The sequence below is a fragment of the Artemia franciscana genome, chromosome 13, assembly GCF_032884065.1.
Source record: "Artemia franciscana chromosome 13, ASM3288406v1, whole genome shotgun sequence".
NCBI classification, from domain to species: Eukaryota; Metazoa; Arthropoda; class Branchiopoda; order Anostraca; family Artemiidae; genus Artemia; species Artemia franciscana.
This window is the reverse complement of record NC_088875.1, coordinates 6,700,393-6,722,232: the sequence shown is the minus strand read 5'-3', so window position 1 is coordinate 6,722,232 and position 21,840 is coordinate 6,700,393. Positions and strand designations below refer to the sequence as shown.

The 21,840-nt window shown below is 35.6% G+C and overlaps 1 protein-coding gene across 1 annotated transcript in view; it reads right to left on the bottom strand.

Moving 5' to 3' along the window:
• The window catches only part of LOC136034451 (phosphotriesterase-related protein-like), a 47,964-nt gene that overhangs the window by 10,377 nt on the left and 15,747 nt on the right, over nucleotides 1-21,840 (bottom strand). The window contains exons 2-3 of the mRNA XM_065715634.1: nucleotides 10,343-10,502; nucleotides 3,846-4,036 (exon numbers count right to left, since the gene is read on the bottom strand). Of these exons, the coding sequence (XP_065571706.1) occupies nucleotides 3,846-4,036; nucleotides 10,343-10,502 (351 nt within the window). The remainder of the gene's footprint in view (nucleotides 1-3,845; nucleotides 4,037-10,342; nucleotides 10,503-21,840) is intronic.

Sequence of the window (21,840 nt, the reverse complement as noted above, 5' to 3'; positions counted from 1 at the left end):
TTAATTATATAATTAAATTGATTGCAATTTTTTTCGCCTAAAAATGTGTTCTTTTCAAACTTTAAGTCAGGCTGGATTTAGCTTCAAGTAAAGTGCAATCATATTTTAGACTTAAATTTAGAGAATATCCAAAATCCTTCTGATTGATCATGTTGAATGATATTTTAAAAGCTATTTCTTCATAAGTTCATGCTTCAAACTTTGTTTTGCATGTTCAAGCTTAAAAAGACTTTAATTCCATCTATGCTCGAAAGCTCTTCTTACTTTGCACATGTTTACTTCAAGGCTCAATATACATTTTAGCAAATCCTTAGTACTTTTACATAAGTACAATCATGATATTTTCAGTAAGATTATACTTCATATGGTTCCCAAACGAAGAGTGGAGAAACTGTTTCAATTTTAAGGCTTGAAAACCTTTTTAAAACGAAAATATTTGAGACAGTTTGCTGTTTTTCATACTGAAGTTTTTTCAAAAGATATTTGATTATTAAAGCAAGTCCGATTTATAAAAAGGATATCTACTAAGATTCAAACTTTTGGTTTTCTTTTTTACGGTTTTTGATTTGTTGTGATCCCTTGTTAAAATATATAAAAATATTTTTGCAATTACCAGCCGCTGGGCACCGGCACTCGGAACGGGGAGGGCTTCTATATATGGATTCTCATTGTCGCTTGTCTTCTAACCGCAGAAATCATCCTGTCTTTTCATACTAAATTCTTTTCAAAGATATTTGATTATTAAAGCAAGTCCGATTTATAACAATGATATCTACTAAGCTTCAACCTTTTAGCTTTCTTTTTTAAGGTTTTGAATTATTGCAATCCTTTGTTAAAATACAAACACGTATTTTTGCAATTCCCATTTTTTAGCTCTTTACGCAATTTAATGTCTTTTCATACTAAGTCTATTCAAAGATGTTTGATTATTACATCAAGTCCGATTTCTAACAACGATTTCTACTAAGCTTCAACCTTTTAGCTTTCTTTTTTAAGGTTTTGAATTATTGCAATCCTTTGTTAAAATACAAACACGTATTTTTGCAATTCCCATTTTTTAGCTCTTTACGCAATTTAATGTCTTTTCATACTAAGTCTATTCAAAGATGTTTGATTATTACATCAAGTCCGATTTCTAACAACGATTTCTACTAAGCTTCAAACTTTTGGTTTTATTTTTTATGGCTTTTAAATTGTTGTTATCCCTTGTTAAAATTTTTTTAGGCTTTTAAATTGTTGTTATCCCTAGTTAAAATTTCTTAAGGCTTTTAAATTGTTGTTATCCCTTGTTAAAAATTTTTAAGGCTTTTAAATTGTTGTTATCCCTTGTTAAATTTTTTTAAGGCTTTTAAATTGTTGTTATCCCTTGTTAAAATTCTTTAAGGCTCTTAAATTGTTGTTATCCTTGTTAAAATACATACAGATATTTTTGTAATTACAAGTTTTTTCTTCTTCCGCAAATTAATGTCTCTTCACTCTAAGTCTGTTAGAAGATATTTATTTATTTATTGAAAACCCGTCTACAAAACCTTGAAAAGGACAGAGCAGAATATAAAAACAGAAGAAAAAAACACAATAGTACGAGGCAAATATCGACAAAACAAATAAAAATCAAATCAGAAAGCCAATTATAAATAAATTAGGGACAGAATAAGAATAAAATCAAAACGAAGCAAATCCAAGGACAAAATATGAACAAAATCAAACGAAGCAAAAGTAAATTGACACATACAATATCAACATATTCATACATAAATAAACCAAAAAAAAGCAAAAGACGAAGCAATGAACGAGAAAAAAGAAGAAGAAATACAAACTGAGCACGAAGAAATACAAAAATACAAAGTTTTGAATAAGACGGAGCAAAATAGATAGAGAAAAAAAAAGAAAAACGAACAAACAACAACAACCTAAAAAAATTTGATTGTTGAAGCTAGTGCGATTTCTATTAACGATATGTACCAAGATTCAAACTTTTGGTTTTCTTTTTTAAGGTTTTTAAATTGTTGTAATCTCTTTTCAAAATAGATAATCATCATCTGTAATAATCGCATATTTTCGTTTTTTGGGCCTTCCTAATGACATTACATAACTGGTTGCGTCAAAAAAGGTTTTCTTTTTTAAAGCTTTTCGGTTGTAGCAATCCCTTGTTAAAATATATACAAATATTTTTGCCATTACCAGTTTTTTGCACTTTAAGCAATTTAATATCTTTTCATACTAACGGTCTGTTCAAAGATATTTGATTATTGAAGCTATTCCCATTTCTAACAACCATATGTACTAAGCTTAAAACTTTTGGCTTTCTTTTTAGGGCTTTTGAATTAATGTAATCCCTTGTTAAAAGTGCGAATCATCATTTGCAATAATTGCAAAATTTCGTTTTTCGGGCCTTCCTACTGACATTATATAACTGATTGCGTTCAAACCGATATGCTTAATCTCGCAGCGATTTGATTTTGTCTAACAAAAAAAAACATATTTTCAAATTTTCAGGTATTTTTCTAGATTGAATTACAAAATTAAATTACAACATTCTCTCCAGAATGAAGGCTCTTAGCAAATGTTCTCAAACTTCTGACCTAACTAGATCGTATTTTTACGCCAGAATATCCCAGGGTGCCATATTTCCCAAAAAAAATATGGGGCCATTTTCAAGGAAAAATATGTATATATATGTATATATATATGTATATATATATATATATATATATATATATATATATATATATATATATATATATATATATATATATACACATATATATATATATATATATATATATATATATATATATATATATATATATATATATATATATATATATATATATATATATATATATATGTATATATATATATATATACATACATATATATATATATATATATATATATATATATATATATATATATATATATATATATATATATATATATATATATATATATATATATATATATATATATATATATATATATATATATATATATATATATATATATATATATATTAATCTTTTAAATAATTCTAAGCCGATTATCATTTTCAAAAATCTCAAAATTTTTATACGGCTGTACTGTTGCGCTTTTTTGGCCGAAAATTTTGATTTGCAGTCCAAAATGATAGAAAACAGAATTTTCGTGAGGGCCGAACCCCTATGATGCCTAAAACAATTACCCTCGCCACCTTCTTCTACACACGTGCTTTTGCTCATATGTTACATTAACAGCTTACGTACTAAATAAGCATATTAAAAAAAATGACTGCTATAAATCTGTTATTTAGTAACTTAGCTGTGAAAGTTAACGGTCATTTACAGCGCAATTAGAGAACATTTTAATTTGGGAAAACATAATTTATAGGTTTTTCACCAACCTATAATGTTTTTCAAATCTATCCAAAATGTTTTTCATAATCAAAATACTACAAAATGTTTCTTTGGAGAAAATATTTATAACACATAATACGCTCCATTAGAATAAAAACTACTTTTAAGGCTATATAAACTCAGGGACTTCATTTACCAAAATCTATATGGGAGCGATCTTTTTTTATTCTTGTTTACTGAAGATTCAGAAAATCATTTTCAAAATCTAAGGGGGGAGGGGGGAGTTTCACCAAACTTTTGATTTTTCAATGAAAAAAAAAACAGAATCTTCTTTTCAAAATTTTAGAAGGAAAAGAGTTTCTTAGGGGAAAAGCTCTCCACTCAAAAGAAGTTACGTCCGTTAGCACATAATTAGCGCATTATTCCCAGATGGTACTTTCAATCTATGAAGCCCGCTTGCAAAATTCACTGACGCAAAAAATCAATGTTCCAAAAAACCACCAACATTCCTACCAGTTCCAGCAATGACATGTACACCACTTTGAAGGCTAACATCTTTCACAAATTTAGCTTTCCGTTGTATTCCATGTGTTGTACACTCTACAATAGTTCCTCCACCTTTGCTTTTAAAGTTTGTCATTTCTTCTACAACAGCACCCACTGTTTCAGCATCATTAAATTTCAAATTCACCTTGTGACTGTATCTAATGTAAAAGAAAAAAAAAGATAATAAAGAAAAATGTAAGGAAGAAAATGAAAAAAATGTAAGAAAGAATAAAAAATAGTACACTAAGTCAATACCATTTACTGAAGAAATTGCACAACACTTCGTGTTGTTTATTTTCTTTAGTAGAGTTTCTTAAACTACTATATTTGACTAATTACAATCTTTTTTTGTCTGAATAGCCTACATTTAAAATCTGTTTGAAGTGCTTTAAGCTGCCACAGTAGTAAATCCAATTCTCGCTTAGATACGTGGTTCAGGGAATCTGAAATATCAACTGGAACATTAACTGTTTTATTAAATTGGCTGCATGGATCTTGATCAGTTGTTCTGTACCTTTATGAATCGATCTTTAATGTCAATTTAAAGCTAATTATTTAACTTTATCTAAAAAAATCAGTTGGGGGGAGGGGGGTTGTGGTTTTAAGTTATATGAATATATTCATTCAGAAAGCTGAGGGTGATTAAGAAAAAGGAACATTATTTTGTTCTTTCATTACAAAAAGACTCATTTTAAATTTACATATGAGTTCATAAAAGGAAACTTTAGATAGTTGTTGCACGAAATTCGCTTTAAATACTACTTAAACCACAAGTTGATAGAATTTTCGCCAGGTCATTCTTACAGAGCCACAGGGGCTTCAATCTTCCTTGGCAGGTGGAGGGTCCTATTGCCACTATACTTTAGTCACTGGCAGCGCTGATGTGGGCAAAAGGATTATCTTTTATATTGTTCTTTATCAAAGCAGTTTGTATAGCCCAAAGTTCAGATCCCAAGCAAATTTATGGCACATGCAGGGCTGACTTCACATGCCTTTGGATATCCGGCTAGCCACAGAGAGCTAAATACACCAAACGATTGTTGGGTTATCAGCCCTTTTCCTGATGCTACAAATGGAACTAGAATAGCCTCGGATACCTCACTCATTTACCCTAGTGGACCCAGGCCTGCCCAAGAACACACCTTTTTAACATCGCTGACAAAGGTGGTTCAAATGCTGCCACCTAGACATCATCTCATCCCTGAGGAGGACGACTTGATTTCTGTTAAGCCTTAGACGGTTGGCCGTAAAGGACGGTCTTCGGAAATCTGTCATCCTTCATCCGCAGAATGTGCCCTAGGCTTCTCAACCCTTTTTTCATTATAGCCCAAGAAAGTGGGTGAACCACATTTTTCGTACAGACTACGGTTTGAAATACGGTCAGTCAGTCGGTTGCCCAAAACAATCCGTAGGCAATTTCTCTGAAAACATATATCAAATCTTCATCGGATTTTCGGATCACCCATGCTTCATAGTCATATTTGACCACTGTCATCATTGTAGCTTCCAATTTTCTAATGGTGGTTTGCAGACTTATCTTCCTGTCCCTCCAAGCTATTTTACTGTGAAAAAACACCCTGAGCCTTGGCTATTCTACTTTTAACACCTTTACTGCTCCCACCGTCTTTATTCATAATGCTACCAAGATAAGTGAAGCTACCCACCTGATCAATCTTTTCGTTACCCAACTTCACCTTTTCATCTTCACTTATTCCTAGCCTTGGTGACTTAGTCTTCTTAACATTAATTTTAAAACCAAATCTAGCACCCTGAACTCGCAAAACCTCTAAAAGTTCATTTATTTTACTTCTCAGACTTTCCTCTAGGATGCTTAAATGATAAGCATAATCTAATTACAGGAGAGTATTTCTTCCCCTGTTGATTCCGTGGTCTCCAAGTGCCTTTTCTGTGCTCCTAAAGACAAAAATCATCGAAATGATCCATATAAAGGGGGATAGAACACAACTCTGCTTAAATCCTGATTTAATAAAAAATCAGCTGCTAGCCTCATTTCCTATCTTAACCGGAACAGTGTTATTCCAATAAATAGCACTAATAACTTTAATGTATTTGCATACTGCGTCCCATACAAAAGTATTCCACACTTGTATTTCATACACGGATGAGACCTTTGCTAAAGCTCTTTTATCAACAGAATCAAACACTTGCTCGTAATCTATAAAACTGTAGACCATCTCAATATCTCAATAAACTGTAGACATCTCAATAATTAACCTAAGGGTGAAAATTTGGTCGACACATCCTCTACCTTTCCTAAAACCGCACTGTTCTTCTCTTATAAATTTGTAAACAGAATCCTTCGTATTACTAAGTGATTTGCTACGTACAGAGACCAGACTAATTGCCATACTCATTCTTACCACCTTTATTATACAGTGGTTTAATTAAGGTTTTCCTAAAATCGCTAGGTACTTCTTCTTTTTAAAAACCATATTCATAATCTTCAGTAACTTCAGAGCCACCTAACCTCAGAGCCATCATATTTAACAAACTTATTTACCACACTATCAGCAGCTGGAGCTTTATTATTTTTAATCCTTTTAGTAATGTCGCTAATTCTTCTTCACGAAAAAAAAAATCTTCCTTCACATCCAAGGCATCACAAACTTTTTCGTTTTCCTCTATATCTGTTCCTGCAACTCTTTTCCGGTTTGGCAAATTCTGAAAAAAAACGGTAAAGGATACGGCATTAGACTTTACAGTCTGTACCGGCGGTGCTGATCTCCGTTTCTTGGCCCTTCAGCCAGGAAGTGCAATGGGGGTTTGGGGGCCAGCCATCCTGTGCTAATTCTGAAAATGTCCCGCTCATCTCTCTTTAACACTTTCCTTATCACTATTGCGGCCCTGTTCCTACCTTTAAGTGGAACAAGTTCCGACTGACTACTTCCTTTCAGTTTATTAACATGCCACTACAATATTTTACTATTACGCCGTCTAGCTGCATCTTTCAGATCCTCGGAAATTTTATCCATGGCCTCCACTTCACACCTCCTTAGTTAATATTTTGATACTTTCTGTACTTTCTTTACGCTCCTTTTGTTTTCATATGATCTATCATTCAGATAACTCTTGAACAAGCCCCTTCTCCTCCCTATTAAACGCCAAGCTTTTTCACTAAAATTCCTAACTGTTGTTCTAACTCTCTTCCCAAAAACATCATCAACAACTTCACAAATTGTTTTTCTAAAATTATTCCAAGCATCTTACACATTGTCGAATTTTATACTCTCAAGTTTAGCATTCAACTGTTCCTGGAAATTTTTTTCTCGAATTCTAATCCTGGAGTCTATCAACATCATAACTTCCCGGGAGATAGCTACCCTTCCAAAATTTCAGTTTTAAATTATCCTTAAACACTACTAAATGGCAATCTTTACTTTTAACATCAATAACAGCACTCATATATACCCTAGTATCTTGTATTGATCCTGCCAGTCTTCGGTTTACTATAACATAATCAACAAGGTTTGCTGTCTTACTATCATATGAATATGTTAGCTCCTGTAAACTTATGGGCCATTTTATGACCAAACACCGTATTGGTTATAACTAGATTGTTATACCAACAAAATTACAAAAGTCTGTAGCCATTACTGTTTTCTTTTCCTACACCAAATTTACCTAGGCTAGGATACCATCTATCCCCATTTCAACCGATATGGACGTTAAAATCACCTAATAATCACCATGTTTCTACCTGGACCCTGTCTTTTTGCTCCTGTAACTGTGAGTAAAATTTATCAGAGTCACTAGAATCTCCGTAAATCGGTTCTACAGGGGCATATACTATTATAACTGATATCCTGAACTTTTTAGTAATAAAATGAGCAATTAGTATTCTATTATTAATACCTTCCCAGTCTAAACAAGACTTAGCAGCGTCCTTATTCATCATGAACCCTACTACCTGTCTATGTACCTGATCCTTTTTTTCTGAGTAAACAAATCTATATCACCTAATTTCATGCTCTCTACCCCTGGGATATGAGTTTCTGAAACTCCTACAGTCCAGTTCAAATCGTCTGAATTCATCAGTCAAAATGTCGATATGACAGTCATTTTTTTACGTCGTACCATTCAAAGTTCCATTTTCATCTTCTTTATATCACTGGAATTATTTTGGCCTCAGATTGAAGATCTCGGACACAGTCAGATTGGAGGAAAGGAACCCTTGTACCAGTTTTCAAGCGCAATGGCAGCTAGACGCACTGTAGCAACTGCCGCGGTATCACCGTACTGTCTGTTCCTGGGAAGCTGTTTGCGATGCTGTTGCTCAACCGCTCAAGAAGTTTTCTACATGCTTTGCGCCACCCTCAACAAGCTGAATTCAGGAAGATCAACTACTGAACTGGTAGTTGAGGAAGCCAGGAAAGATCAACTACTGATCCAGGAAGCCAGGAAGATCAACTACTGGCTGAAAAGGCTGATCTTCCTGGCTGAAAAGCCAGGAAGATCAACTACTGAACTGATGTGTACAGTCAGACAGATCGTAGAAAATACGCTCGAATAAAACAAAAAAGCGTATAGAGCTTTCATAGACTTCAGTTCTGCCTAACTCCCTAATCTAATTCCCCTAAATCCTTGGGCTATTCTGATCCACTCTTGACACAATAAACATCGGTGGTTGTAACAGAGTATTTTCCAGCTTGAGGTACAGTGATGAGCGGTTTTGCGGCGCCTATGGAGTGGAGAGAGCCGACAGTTCCTCCTCTTACCCTCCCCTGAAACTGTTGCTGGACGAACATGATTCGCCTTTAGGATGTATCCAACGATTTCTTGGAGTCGAAGTGGCAAACCTGGAATTTCATAACGTTGTTGCATATGCGGCTTTATGAGTGTCTCATACAAAGTTATCCCAAAGCTACGTCAAAGTTGTCCCAAGCGGTGTGCATTGTGTGCGTAAATGATAAACGAGTTGATGAAAGCTGCATTCGTCATGGTCATCGACTCTCCCTTAGTTTCATTATAGAACTCAGTTGAAGCGGGCTTTTTGGAAGATTTTGAGAGAGTATATCCTTCGTGACAAGTTGACAGCAAAAGGACTACTTTACCCTTCTTTGTGCAGTAGGATTTATCCTTTGCCGTTACTTCTTCTGAGTTGTCAAGAGGAACACGGGTCGATTCTTCCTTATCACTATCAGACAGTTGTAGGTCCTGTGCTTCGACTGAATCGTCTTCTTTATCCCTGCCGCTTACTTGAGTATCTGCATTTTCTTCATCTTCCTCTAGAATTTCGGTAATTTCTTTTTCGGAAAGCAGACAACAGCTCACTAATGCAAAAACACCCTAAACAGACCATAGTAAAAATACCAAAAGTGGGTGAAATATATGCTGCAATTGCTGAAATATGACCTTACATCGGTACAGCCTCGTCACCTACATAAAACAACTAAAAGCAGAGCCAGGTTTGCAATAATAAACTGATTTGATTTTGGACTTTGGCTAAATTGTATTGTTTGTGTTATTTCGTTTTTCTTTCCTTAATGTTTTTACTCCGCTTAATTTGTCAAAACAAGCGGGTAACAAATAAATTATTAATTATTATTAATTATTAAACCTCAAACATTGAGAAATCGAATATTACTGACTGAAAGCAAAAAAAGTTACACAAATACTAAAGATGGGTAAAATGTACCCACTGACGTCATGTATCTCTGTCTCCATTGATATTTGATGCAAGAAATACTGACCGATTAGCTATTGTCAAAAACAAAATACAAGAAATCCCACTTCCTTTCTATAACCTCAAAGTATGAAAAAAGATAGATTCATTTTCGCAGGGGTAAATTTTACCCACCGTGAGCACCCTAGGATTAAAATTGTGTTTTGTTAATTACCAAATAAACGTTAATGTAACGATTTCCTTTAAAATAGGCACCTAAAAATTTACAGGAAAAAAATCCTTAAAATAAGGGCTCAGTTTTAAAATAAGACCGGAACTCCTTAGTGTTCCAGTGCCCCACTAGCAGTAGAGGAAAAAAAAGAAAAAAGTGGACACATCAGTTCTACCTGTGCACAAAAAAAAATGATTCTCCTTGTTGCTCAATCCAGGTGACTGTAAGTTTCCCGAAAAGGGCTTTCGGCCAAGGCAAGTGGCCGAAAGTACTGATGACGGTCACTGCATATGTGACCGAAATACCTAGTATTTTTTTTTTTTGAAATTTATTACTGTCTATTCAAAGGATTTTATTCCTTTTTGAACTTTTATGTGTCGTCATGAAAAGGTAGTGTGGTCTTAGATTTCGAAGATAGTTGATAATTTTATCCACTTCTTTTTTTTTAGTTGTTTCAATATCACTGTTTATTACCATTAAATAAAATTTGGATTTTACTTGGTTTAATAGATAATTTAGTGTTTGGGTAATACAGAATAATTTGATTGATCAATCAAACTCTATGTAGGTAATATGTTATAATAGATGTAGATCATCATCATAATTTACGGATTCTGTCGTATCCACCCCACAGATTCCAACGAGAAAAGTGCCTCCGCTTTCTTTTCATCTTCAGCTTTTGGTCTGCAATAGGCGACATCAAATACAAGCGACAAATGCTCGTGAGCAAGTGTTTTGCCTAGCTCATCAGGGTTGATCAAGCCAAGAACTGAAAAAGTAAAAATGACTTTATTTTAGTATGAATAGTTTAAAAGGAAGGAGATAGCCTGAATAACATATTTTGGTGGCAGCTATGTCTCAATTTTCTAGTTCTAAACTTCAAGCTCGATAATAAAAATTCAAACTATATAATTTTTTTTTTTACATAGGATTTGATCCCATGAAGGCAGAACTCAGAAAGGGGTATACATTCCCAGGAAAAATGGGAATCTTGTTTTGAATGAAACACTGTGACCCCACGGTTGAAAAAAATAGCTCGGAATTTATTTCACTTTTAAAAAACCCCTGGATCACTTAATAAGTAACTCGAGAGGATATCCGCTTTCCGCCACATGTAAATTTCAAAAAAACTAATGTGCCGCACAGTTCCCCCACGCCTGAAACAGTTTTTGCCACACTTGGAACAGTTTTTGTCACACTTAGTACAGTTTCCACCACGCCTACAACACTTCCACCACACTTGCCACACGCCACTTGGTGTAAGAGATTTCTGAAAATGGGTGCTCTCTTGAGGTAAATAAGTAAAAAATAAGATTTTTTTTTTTTAACTGCAAGTAAGGAGCGACAATAAAATTAAAACGAGAAAAAATTATTCCACATATGAAAGGGGTCATCCCCTCCTGAACGCCTCGCTCTTTACGCTAAAGTTTGACTCTTTCTCACTAACGTAACTTTAACTCTACTTTTTAAAACAATAAAAAAAAACTTTGATGTAAAGAGCAAGGTGTTGAGGAGGGGACAACGCCTTTCATATACGGAATGATTTCTGTTCGTTTTAAGTATTACTGTCGCTCCTTAATTGCAGTTAAAAAAAAATTTGTTTTTTATATTTTTATCTCTGAACGTTTTTGAATAAATACATGTATTGATTTTGGCTCACCGCATATGGATATTTAAAACGAAATTTGCAGATTAATATTTATTTGGCTAAACGGTTTTCTCATAGTTTTGATCGGACGATTTTGAAAAAAAAAGTATGGGGAGGAGGCCTAGTTGCCCTTCAATTTTTGGTTCCTTAAAAATGCAACTAGAACTTTTTATTTTTTTACGAATGTTTTTATTAGTAATAACGTAACTTACGAATTAACTAACGTAACGAACTTATATATTTGTATATTTTCATTACGTAAATGAGGGGGTTCGCCCCCTCTTCAATACCTTGCTCTTTACACTAAAGCTTGAATTTCCTCCCAATTCTTTAAGAATGGCCCCTGAATCACAAAGGCCGTAGAATAAATAGTCGAAATTACTATAAATACTTTAGCGTAAAGAGCAAGGTGCTGTAGAGGAGACGAACCCCTCATATGCGCAATAATCTCTGTTCTTTTTAAGTTTTAATGCTGTTCCTTACTTTCATTTGAAAAAACTTTTGTTTATTTATTTTCTCGTTTTTTTTTTTTAATAATGCTAGAAAATCCTGCGCCCCCTTGATGGAAATTTTCTTCCCTTATGATAAATTCCTCCATGAAAAGATCCTCCCACGTAACCCCCTTCTCGGACCCACCCCCGCCCAAACGCAAAAAATACACCCTGAAAACGGCTGCACACTTCGCAATAACCATTACTATATGTAAACAATGGTCAAAGTTTGTAACTTGCAGCCCCTCCCCCTGTGACTGTGGGGGATTAAGTCGTCCTCAAAGACATAGCTATTAGGTTTTTCGACTATGCTGAACAGAATGGCAATCTCAAAAGTTTGATCCGATGACTTTGGGGAAAAAATGAGCGTCGGAGGGGGCCTAAGTTCCCTCCAATTTTTCAGTCACTTAAAAAGGGCACTAGAACTTTTAATTTCCGTTAGAATGAGCCCTCCTGCGAAATTCTAGGACCTCTGGGTCAATACGATCACTCCTGGAAGAAAAAAACGAATAAACACACATCCGTGATCTATCTTCTGGCTAAAAATACAAAATTCCACATTTGTGTAGATAGGAGCTTGTAACTTCTACAGTAGGGTTGTCGGATACGCTGAATCTGACGGTTTGATATTCGTTAAGATTCTATGACTTTTAGGGGATGTTTCCTCCTTTTTTCGAAAATAAGGCAAATTTTCTCATGCTCGTAACTTTTGATGGGCAAGACTAAACTTGATGAAACTTATATATTTAATATCAGCATTAATATCCGATTCTTTTGATGTAACTATTGGTATTAAAAATCCATTTTTTAGAGTTTCGGTTACTATTGAGCCAGGTCGCTCCTTACTTCGTTGCTACGAACTGTTTGATACCTAGTTAAATAAATGTGATCTATAAAACGTGGTCACATCGGATTCCATGATTGCGTTTTAAGAAACTTTTCAGCCAGACACCATGAGAAGCGAAATGCTGCCAGTTTTTCCATAATACATTAAAGTTACAAACTTGATGCAAAAGTAATTATCCATAATATCTCAGATATTACTAAAGGTGTAATTTACTTAATTAAGGGCTCCAGCTGAAACTCCTAAGGAACATTTAATGGGGAGATCAAGTGGGTTTTTAATTTTGACTAGGGGGAACAAGAGGAATATATCAAGGAGAAATACTGCTTGAGGACAAACTTACTTGTGTCTATTTGTATGATTTATCTGAATCAACACGACAGACCCAAACCGAAAATAAATTAAATTAAATATAAAAAAACATAAAATGAACAAAAATTACCACCAATATTAGAAGGGTAGGCCCTTCTAAACCTTCTAAAGACCAGCTCGTCATTTGTGCTCAAACAATAAAAAAATTGCTTTTCTCTCTCGTTATAAAAATCGTTAATAAATCTAAAATAGTAGAGACTTTCAAGAATATATTAAACTTTAAATCTAGATGCAAATTTCTTTTCAGTAATGTTGATTATTATGGTCATTTTCTTTCTTCTTTTTTTGTTTATGTTATGACAAATACAACCACGCTTCTCAAAATAAAATTTAATTGTTTTTTCTTAGTTCATTGTTTACATTTATATGCTACAAAAGGAAATTGTGCTACATTTCCAATATAAGCCAATTCTCTGCAGCCAGATAAGATCCCTTATTCACCCCCTTCTTTTCTAAGGCAATCAAGGGGAAATTTCTCTCTTTGGCATTTAGTTTCATTAAAGAAATCAATCCATGGATTTTCATTGCCTTTTGACGTCATTCAATAGAAAGCTTCAACTTATTGGGCAATCTCTCAGAGGATTAACTTTTGTATGATGTAGAGTACTGCAAGATAGCGATGTAATAAGCTTTTGTTTTGGAGGGGGTCTAAATTAATAGGATATATGATCTCAGCAAAAGGGCCTTTTTATAGGGTCACTATGGCTATGATTGAAAAATACTGATTAGTGTGCAATGTTGTAGATTGAATAGAGAGAATTCTAGAATCTTCGACCTAGGTGAAGCTAGGAAGATAGAAAGGGGAGGGGAATCAAGCGGTCCTATTAAGGTACAATTAAAATCTGTTGCTAAAAATTAGCTTCAAATTTGATTTTCAGAAGGGATTTAAACGAGAAATATTTTGCAGGGATCACTGCCAGTCCCTGCAAGTAGTTTCATCAAAGTTCGACGAAAATAAGTACCTCCACACGTGGATAGGGGAAAATTGTCATTAAAATTTCTACTGAAAACTTATACGAAAACTAAAAATACGACAAGCGACTAAAGAGCTAATGAGAGACCTTACTGTTGGAGTAAAGACCCTTCCATAATGATATTTTACTAATATTTAAATTCAGCCCTTTTCCAAAAGTCGGTATTAAACTGATGCTAGTGATCAGATTTTACCATTCCCAATTAGTATTTAAATTCTGAAGTCACCTAGTACCGTTCTAGTCCCATGTATTTGTCTGTATCTCATGTCTCATTATATAACTTGCTTTTCTTGTCGTATATACGTTTATGAGCTCTGACGAGCTATTACTATTATATTTCTATTAGACTTTAATACATAATAGAATAAAATAATATATTTCTATTATATATTCTGGTTCTTATTGATTTTTTGTTTGTACTATTTCTCCCTATCTGGATAAGGTTCAGTCAATTCTCTGCTGCCAGATAATAAGTCATATTTATAGATCTCTTATTCACCCCCTTCTTTTCTAAAGCCATCAAGGGGAACCTTCTCTCATTGGCATTTAGTCATAGCCTAAGTAAAGAGTGATGTGGGCACAATGTTTTTTTAGACCAGGGCGCTTTGTATCGCAGGCGTTATCGTAGAAACCTCTTGGAAGTTATTTGAAGTTGAAAGTGCTAGTGCCCTTTTTGATAGTTGAAAGTGATTAAAGGGCAACTAACCCCCTTCCCACGCCCACCATTTCCCCAAACACATTCAATCAAAATTTTGAGACAGCCTTTTTGTTGAACATAGTTGAAAGATTCAAAAATTTTATCTTTGAGGATGAAACCCTCCCCCCCCCACAGTCCTCAGGGCAAGGGTTGTAGATTATGGCCTGGGGGCATATAAAGTACACATAGAAAAGGTGATCATATAATCTTCGGAAGGGACTCATTGGATTGGTAATAAAAAGTTTTAGTGTCCTCTTTAAGATTCAGAGTGATCGAAGGGTGGATACTACCCCGAAACCTCGTATTTTCCCGAGATGCATCTGATAGAAATTTTTAGATGGTCATTTGTTGTCGTAGAAGCTTCTAAAAGGGGTTATTAGATTGAAAATTGAAGCAGCTAGTGCCCCTTTTAATAGTCGAAAGTGATTGGAGGGCAACTACAACTCCTCTTACGGTCACCATTTCGCCAAACACATCCAATCAAAATTTGGAGATAGCCATTTTATTCGACGTAGTTGAAAGGTCTGGAGATTATGTACTTGAAGATGACAACCCCCATACAGCCCCTAGGGCAAGGGTTGTAAGTTATGCCCTGGAGGTAAATAAGGTTTATGTAGAAATAGTGATCGTAAAAACTTCGGAGGGGGCTTTCTGGATTGCTAATCAGAAGTTTTAGTGCCCTTTCTGATATTCAGGGTGATGGGAGGGTGGATATCCCCCCCCCCCAAACACATCACATTTTTCTAAAGTTCACCTGATAGAAATTTTGAGGTGGCAATTTGTTGTTGTAGGAACTTCAAAAAACGCTTATTCGATTGGAAATTGAAAGGGTTGGTGCCCTTTTTAATAGTCAAAAGTGATTGGAGGGCAACTAATCCTCCTCCACCATTTTCCCAAACACACTGTCACTGAGAAAGATATTCATGTTAGAACTTCATTTTTCAAAAAAAAAAAAAAAATAAGGAAAAACAGGTTAGTTCTTCAGAGAATGTTGAGGAAAGTGCTGAACTAGATCAAAACATGTTATGTGTTTACGAATTGTCAAAAGAATGTAACTCATGAATGACTGAGTATATCAATTTGGAACTTTCAGGAAATGATAAGGGACATGATCAAAAAGGGAATGTTTGTATGCTAACACTGCTACTACAATTACCACTAATCCCAGGCACCGCATATATAAGGGGAGGCCGACGCGATCATTGTTGACAGGAAATATTTATTTTTTGATCGGTCTTTCTCAAATCCTCCCTTTAATTTACAACCGATTTGGGCCTAATTATTAGGTAAAAACTTCGCAAGTCACTCGCTGGACATTGGTTCATCAGAACCAATCTGAAGAGAACAGAACCAATCAGAACCAGAGAAGCAGAAATCTGGTAGAAATGAAAAGGCTGTGGTATTTCAGAATCCTTGCAGAGCAGTTGAAATATCAGACAGCTATATATTCTAAACAAAATTAATTATCAAAATTACTAATATTTTCATTTGTTGAAAACTACTATATACAAAACTTCGAATATCGTATCATAAAATTCATCATTTATCTTCAAATATTAGTCCAAGTCGAAAAAAACTCCTTCAGATTCAGAATAAACAAGTACCGACATTTTTTTATGGAGAGAGACCCAGATTTCCCGGTATTATTTGGACAAAACCAGAAATTAAGTTTTAAAAACTGTTTTTTCGACTGAAAGTAAGGAGCAACTTAAAATGAAAAGAGGTTATTACGTATATGAAAGGAGTTGCCTCCTCCTCAAGACCTCGCTCTTTACGCTGAAGTTTTTTTTAGAATTTTGAAACAAAGATTATTATTGTAATTAAACGGCCATTGTGTTTCAGGGATCGTTCTTAAAGAACTAGGACAACAAGTCAAAACTTTAGCGTAAAGGGCAAGGTCTTGCGGAAGGGGCGACTCTTTTCATATACATAATAATTTCTGTCGTTTTAAGTTTTGATGTTGCTCCTTACTTTCAATTGAAAAACTTGTTTTTCAATTTATTTTCTGATCGTTTTTAAATAATACCGGGAATTCCAGTTCTTTCTTCATGGAAAATTCCGGTTCTTGTGTATTATACGCAGCTCACTCAAGTTAATGATATGTAAAATTCGAGAGAAAACCGGTTTCTATGTTAGTTTCTTCGTTACTTTAGAAACAAATTTGGGCTATAAATTTTCACGTTAGGGGGGGGGAGGGTAAAGCATAGTGGGTCTGCATGCAAAATGTATTGGATAAAATTAGTCTGTATATTATGAAGTAAGAATTGTTTTCTGACTTCAAACTGTCCAAATAATTTTACCCCCCCCTTCTTATGTGCAAGTATATAGCCTGAATTATATATTCCCCATCTATTTTGTCACTTGTCTTTGTCCTGTCTCACGCTAAGCTGAAGGAAACTAACGAAGAAATCGATTTACTCTGGAGTTCTACACGGCGTTTTAAACTTGGATGATTGGCGTATAACACACAAGTACCAAAATTCCTTCTTCCTACAGAAAATAAAAGCTCATATTCTCAAATGGGGAAAAACTTATTTCCCAGGGGGGTATTTTTTTGTTTGTCTTAGACCAGGACACTAAGTATCGAAAGAGTTGTCATAGAAACTTCAAAAAGTGCTCATTCGATAAAAAATTGGAAGGGCTTATGCCCTTTTCAATAGCCGTAAGTGACTGGAGGGCAACTAACTCCCCTCCCACGCCCACTATTTCCCAAACACATCCAATCAAAATTTTGAGATAGCTATTTTGTTCAACGTAGTTGAGAGGTCTGGAAATTACGTCTTTGAGGATGACATCTCCCCCCATCCCTCGGGGCAAAGGTTGTAGGTTATGCACTGGGGGCATGTTAGGTTTTTCTAAAAATTGTTGTCGAAGAAACTTCACAAAGGGCTCATTCAATTGGAAATTTTAGCGGTCTAGTGTCCTTTTTAATAATTGAAAGTGATAGGAGGCAAAAGGCCCTCCCCTCCCCCTCCCATGCCAATCATTTCCCCAAATACTTCCGATTAACATTTTGATATGGCTATTTTTCAAAGTAGTTGAAAAATGTAAGTTATGCCCTTGCAGCATACAAGGTTTTTATAGAAAGCGTTGTCATAGAAACTTCAAGAACTCATTCGATTGGAAATTGAGAGGATCAGTGCCTTTTCACAAGTCTAAAGTGATCGGAGGGTAAAAGACCCCCCCCCCACGCTGGTCATTTCACCAAACATTTCCAATCAAAATTTTGAGATAATCATTTTGTTCAAAGCAATTGAAAGGTCCGGAAATAAGTCTTTGAGGATGACAAATCCCCTCCAGCCCCAGGACAAGGATTGTAAGTTTAAGCCTTGGGGTATATAAGGTTGTTACAGAAAGCGTGGTGACATAAACTTCAAAGGAGGCTCAGTAGATTGGTAATCAGAAGCTGTAGTGTCATTGTTAAGAGTCACAGTGATCGGAGACCAGCAACCCCCCACACACACAAACAAGTCGCATAGTTCCAAAATACATCTTATAGAAATTTTGAGATAGCCATTTTATTCAAAGTAGTCTAAATATAATATAAAAAGGCTTTTGGGGTTGAAATAAACCCCAGAGCCTAGGGGCAAGGGTTGTAAGTTAAGCCCACGGGGGTATTTAAGGTTTTTATGGATGGGTTGGCTGTATAAACACTAGAGGAGGCTCGTTTAGTTGAAATTGGAATTTCTAATTCCTTCTTAAGAGTGAAAACTGATGAAGGGAAGCTACCCTCCAACCCCGACTACCCCTCTTCACCAAACAAATCTGATTAAAATCCTGAGACAGTGATTTTGCTCAGAATAGTCCAAAGAACACATAACAATGTATGTAGGGTTGACAAAGACACCAGTGCCATGGGGATAGGGAAAAACTGCCTTTGGTGTGCTATCCATAGTGTGACAAGGTGACATGAATTGTTTGGAATAACATTTACACAGCTTAAAGTTAAGGTGAGAGGTGTTAACAGAATTTTTCAGCGGTGGGGGGACTGAAATCTAACACCTAGTCAAAGCAATGAGGCATTTTCGTTAAATTTCTCATAAATAACCGAAAACAAAAAATTGTCTCTTTTTGTTCGTTTAAATGTTTCATTTTTCAAAATATGATTTTACGAGTATCAAGGATTATATTAATGGACTGTAACAAGTAGGCGCAACCTCTGGAGAAATAGAAATGAGGCATTTTCACTAACACCCCAAAAATACCTCTTAATATGGCTTAAATTACCTATAATAACGACCAAATCTCTATGGAATTGCTTGCTAGGGGTTCCCACCTTTCTTTAATTCACGGTTCTTGTTACTTATGTTTTATCCCTTATAAGCTTTTTTCAGGTTTCTTTCGCTTGTTGAGTTTTGACTGTTTTTTTCTGTATTTTAATAACGCTTGTATATTTTTTTTATTAACAAAGTTTGTATGTACAAAATTATTCGTTCTTTAGATTTCTTGTTCCAGGACGAATCTTCAATACGTAATCATTTACGCAATGAAATATCTAAAGCCAATGCTATATAATATCTCACTGATGCAGTCGATAACTTAACCTGTCTATGTCACTTTAGAAAATTAATATCGTTATAACAGGCAGGTGCATCTAATAGAGAAAAATCAACAGTATTGGGATACTCGTGCGGACTCATGTGGAAAGGATTGGAAATATGCGAACCACTTAATCGTTCTAGACAGCGGGCAGAGGATTCCATCGTACGTGAAATAGGTTCTGGCGTAGAAAGTATTCGTCAAATCAAAATATTAGAAAGGCTTTGATAGTCCACCTGTTTAGGGCTTCATTCTATTGAGGGGAAATCCCTTTCAAATCCTAATTCGGACAAAAATCTCCAGATTATAGGGGTCCCCTGAAAAAAAGAAAACACATTGAAAGAAAAATAAATCTCTTAAAGTAGTATGTAACAATCCACGTGTGCATTGTCATTACCTAACACCCCACGTGTGCTCCCTCCTCAGTTACAAGTGGAGATGTCCCACGGGCCCTGAATAAACAACTCACGTTAGAATGCGACATCCTTAACATAAGTAAACATTCCCTATTACATAATAACCAATGGAATATCGAAATGTCTTGAAAAACGTCTTCTCGGTAAAATTAGTTGCTAGGGAACACCGATAGAATTGGATGCTAGGGTCCCCCTTGAAATTGACTACTAGGCCTCTCTCGGTGGAAAAGGTTGCTAGGGGTCCAAATGAAATTAGAAGCTATGACCTCCGTTGGCATTGGTTGCTAGGGGCCCCGTAAGAATTGGTTGCTAGGGTCCCTGGTTAAAATGGTTGCCAGAGCCCTGGTTTAATTGGTTGCTAAGGGCCTATTGGAATTGCTCCCTAGGGTCAGTCGTCTTGAAGGTTCCCACTAGCAGGCCCTCTAGGTTTTTCCCTGGCCCTCCCAGCTTTTCTAAGAAAAAACCCTCTCTATTATGTAATAACCAAAGTCTGTTACATAACATTCAAAGAAATCATGATTTGGCAGACCTCTGAAGGTTTCAAAGAAACTATTATGTAATCAACACATGCATCGTCTAGAAAGCCCTCCTTACTACGTAATAAACACCTGCATCTTTAAAAAAAAAAACATTCTCTATGACATAGGTGTACTCTACCGTTACAGCTGGGATATAATATTGCGTAAGACTCAGGTGTGCGTAATAACCTATTTGGGGGCTACCAACTCTAGGTTTACCCCCTAAGGGCCTCGTGGAAAGTGAAGGGCGGTCACCACTATTATTAAATCTATAACTAAGGGTATGAAGGTTAAACTTTCAGAGAATATCTCTGAAAATTTCTGTTATACGGCTGACAACCTGCCATCCGTATGCAGGTTGGCACAAAGGCACATAAGCAATATCTTAAGAACAGTTTCGTCGCTTGTTATGGAGGATGTTGAACCAACCGGAAAACAATATTTGCATCTTAATACTACTGCTTCTACTCCTGCGACTACTGCTACTATTATTATTACTGCTATTATTACTACTACCACTGCTACTAAAGCTCATACTACGACTATTAACTCTACTCCTTCTGCTACTACTATAACTACTGGTGCTACTACTATTACTAATGAACATAAGGGCATTCAGTCGAAAACTTCGGGCAATATTGTAACTGTATTGAAATAAATCAAAATGCACTATGCCCACAAGAGGGTTATCAAGAGGACGTTGGTTGGTTGGTAGGTGTTGGTTGTCAAGAGGACGTATCAGCAGTGCTTCAGATCCAGTTGATAGTATTAAGTTCCATGGACCTCCGTTGGCACTGGTTGCTAGGGGCACCGTAAGAGTTGGTTGCTAGGGTTCCTGGTTAAAACGGTTGCTAGAGCCCTGGTTTAATGGGTTGCTAAGGGCCTGTTGGAATTGCTCGCTAGGGTCCGTCGTCTTGAAGGTTCCCACTAGCAGGCCCTCTAGGTTTTCCCATGGCCCTCCAGGGTTTTTCTAAGAAAAAACCCTCTCTATTATGTAATAACCAAAGTCTGTTACGTAGCATCCAAAGAAATCATGATTTGGCAGACCCCTGAAGGTTTCAAAGACACTATTAGGTAATAACACATGCATCGTCTAGAAAGCCCTCCTTACTACGTAATTAACACCTGCATCTTTTAGAAAAAACATTCTCTATGACGCAGGTGCACTCTACCGTTACATGTGGGATAAAGTATTGCGTAAGACACAGGTGTGCGTAATAACGTCTTTGGGGGCTACCAACTCTAGGTTTACCCCCTACGGGCCTCGTGGAAAGTGAAGGGCGGTCCTAACCTAACCTGGAAAGTGAAGGGCGGTCACTACTATTATTACAACTATAACTAAGGGTATAAACGTGAAACTTTCAGAGAATATCTCTGAAAATGTCTGTTATACGGATGACAACCTGCCATCTGTATGCAGGTTGGCAAAAAGGCATTTAAGGAATATCTTAAGAACAGTTTCGTCACTTGTTGTGGAGGATGTTGAACTAACTGAAAGACAATATTTGCATCATAATACTACTGCTTCTACTCTTACGACTACTGCTACTATTATTATTACTGCTATTATTACTACTACCACTGCTACTAAAGCTCAGACTACGACTA